At 37.1% G+C, this 1,187-nt stretch overlaps 1 protein-coding gene across 1 annotated transcript in view; it reads right to left on the bottom strand.

The window, feature by feature from the left end:
• The window catches only part of nsmaf (neutral sphingomyelinase (N-SMase) activation associated factor), a 14,637-nt gene that overhangs the window by 9,437 nt on the left and 4,013 nt on the right, over positions 1-1,187 (bottom strand). The window contains exons 5-8 of the mRNA XM_035654505.1: positions 988-1,024; positions 728-778; positions 272-343; positions 8-55 (exon numbers count right to left, since the gene is read on the bottom strand). Coding sequence (XP_035510398.1) covers positions 8-55; positions 272-343; positions 728-778; positions 988-1,024 — 208 coding nt within the window. The remainder of the gene's footprint in view (positions 1-7; positions 56-271; positions 344-727; positions 779-987; positions 1,025-1,187) is intronic.

Raw genomic sequence — 1,187 nt, 5'->3', positions numbered from 1 at the left:
GACTCACCATTGCAGTCTGATCTCCAAGCTTTTCCAGACAGGACGCCCTGTGTAGCTGCAAAGTTAATTCACAGTCAAAATGAGCAGCACAACACGAACACATACTAAAGCAGTTTAACAAATGCATCATTTCCAGAGTCAAGAAATGTATCTAACAGCTTAGTTTATTAAAACAAACACACACTGCCCATTTCCTGCGACTCGCAGTAGAAGAGGATGTAAATCTTCCTCCCTATCCTGGAGCCACCATTGTTTCGGAGTAGCTACGTACCTGAAGTAATGTTTGAACGACATCTTCTGTTTTACTCCAAATATCCAGCTGAAAAGTCATTTTCTGTGGCCCCTGTCAAAGTGATGGGACAAGTTTAAGTGTTTCATTTAAATACAATCTGAGTTCACTGCACAGCCTCTCCCGCACTCATTCAACCGAACCATGACAGATGCTAATGTTGACATAATTACATAACAGCTGAGATTATGACAACAAGACTTAAGCACAGATGAATGACCAAAAAATGCCTCAAAAACACTGCAGCACAGTCCCTAAATAGCTCATATCCACATTTTATTTGAGGCTGTGTTAACTCATTGTATTTGGGATTGTGTATAAGTCCATATTTAATAATATAATATAAGAAATGCTCAGACTTGCTCTTCTTATAGTACAAACAGACAGACAAAGAGCAAACAGCTCCAAGCATAGACACATCAGGTTCAGTTGACTCACCCTTTCATTTCTGTAAGGTGCTATGACATTGCTTTCTTTGATGTAAATAACCTGAAATCAAAATGAAAATGAAATTTGTGTATTAGTATCTTTTAAACCTCTCATGATAAATAAAACACTGCTGGGACAATTAGAGAGCATAAATGTAGACAATCAAAGACAAATATAGAATCAAACAACAAACCATTACCATTTCTTACAGTGTGACATGTCATGAGGACTGATGCAGAAGTGATATCTACATTTTAATGATAGCTCACCTGTACACATGAGATAGAGATGGCAGCTGGCCGAGGACTATGAAAGAAACACAAAAATGTTAAAACACCAAACTATATCAGCGTAGTCCATTGCTTACTGAGATTTAAAGGGACATTTCCAACCAAAACTAAATCCAAAATAAAACACTGGAATGAAATACAGACAATGGAAAAACCACCTGGTTATATAATAATACATT

The sequence above is a fragment of the Morone saxatilis genome, unplaced genomic scaffold (genome assembly GCF_004916995.1).
Source record: "Morone saxatilis isolate NCDOM2014 unplaced genomic scaffold, NCSU_SB_2.0 Contig0, whole genome shotgun sequence".
NCBI lineage: Eukaryota > Metazoa > Chordata > Actinopteri > Moronidae > Morone > Morone saxatilis.
The sequence above is the reverse complement of the archived record's forward strand: the minus strand, read 5'-3'. Positions and strand labels throughout refer to the sequence as shown.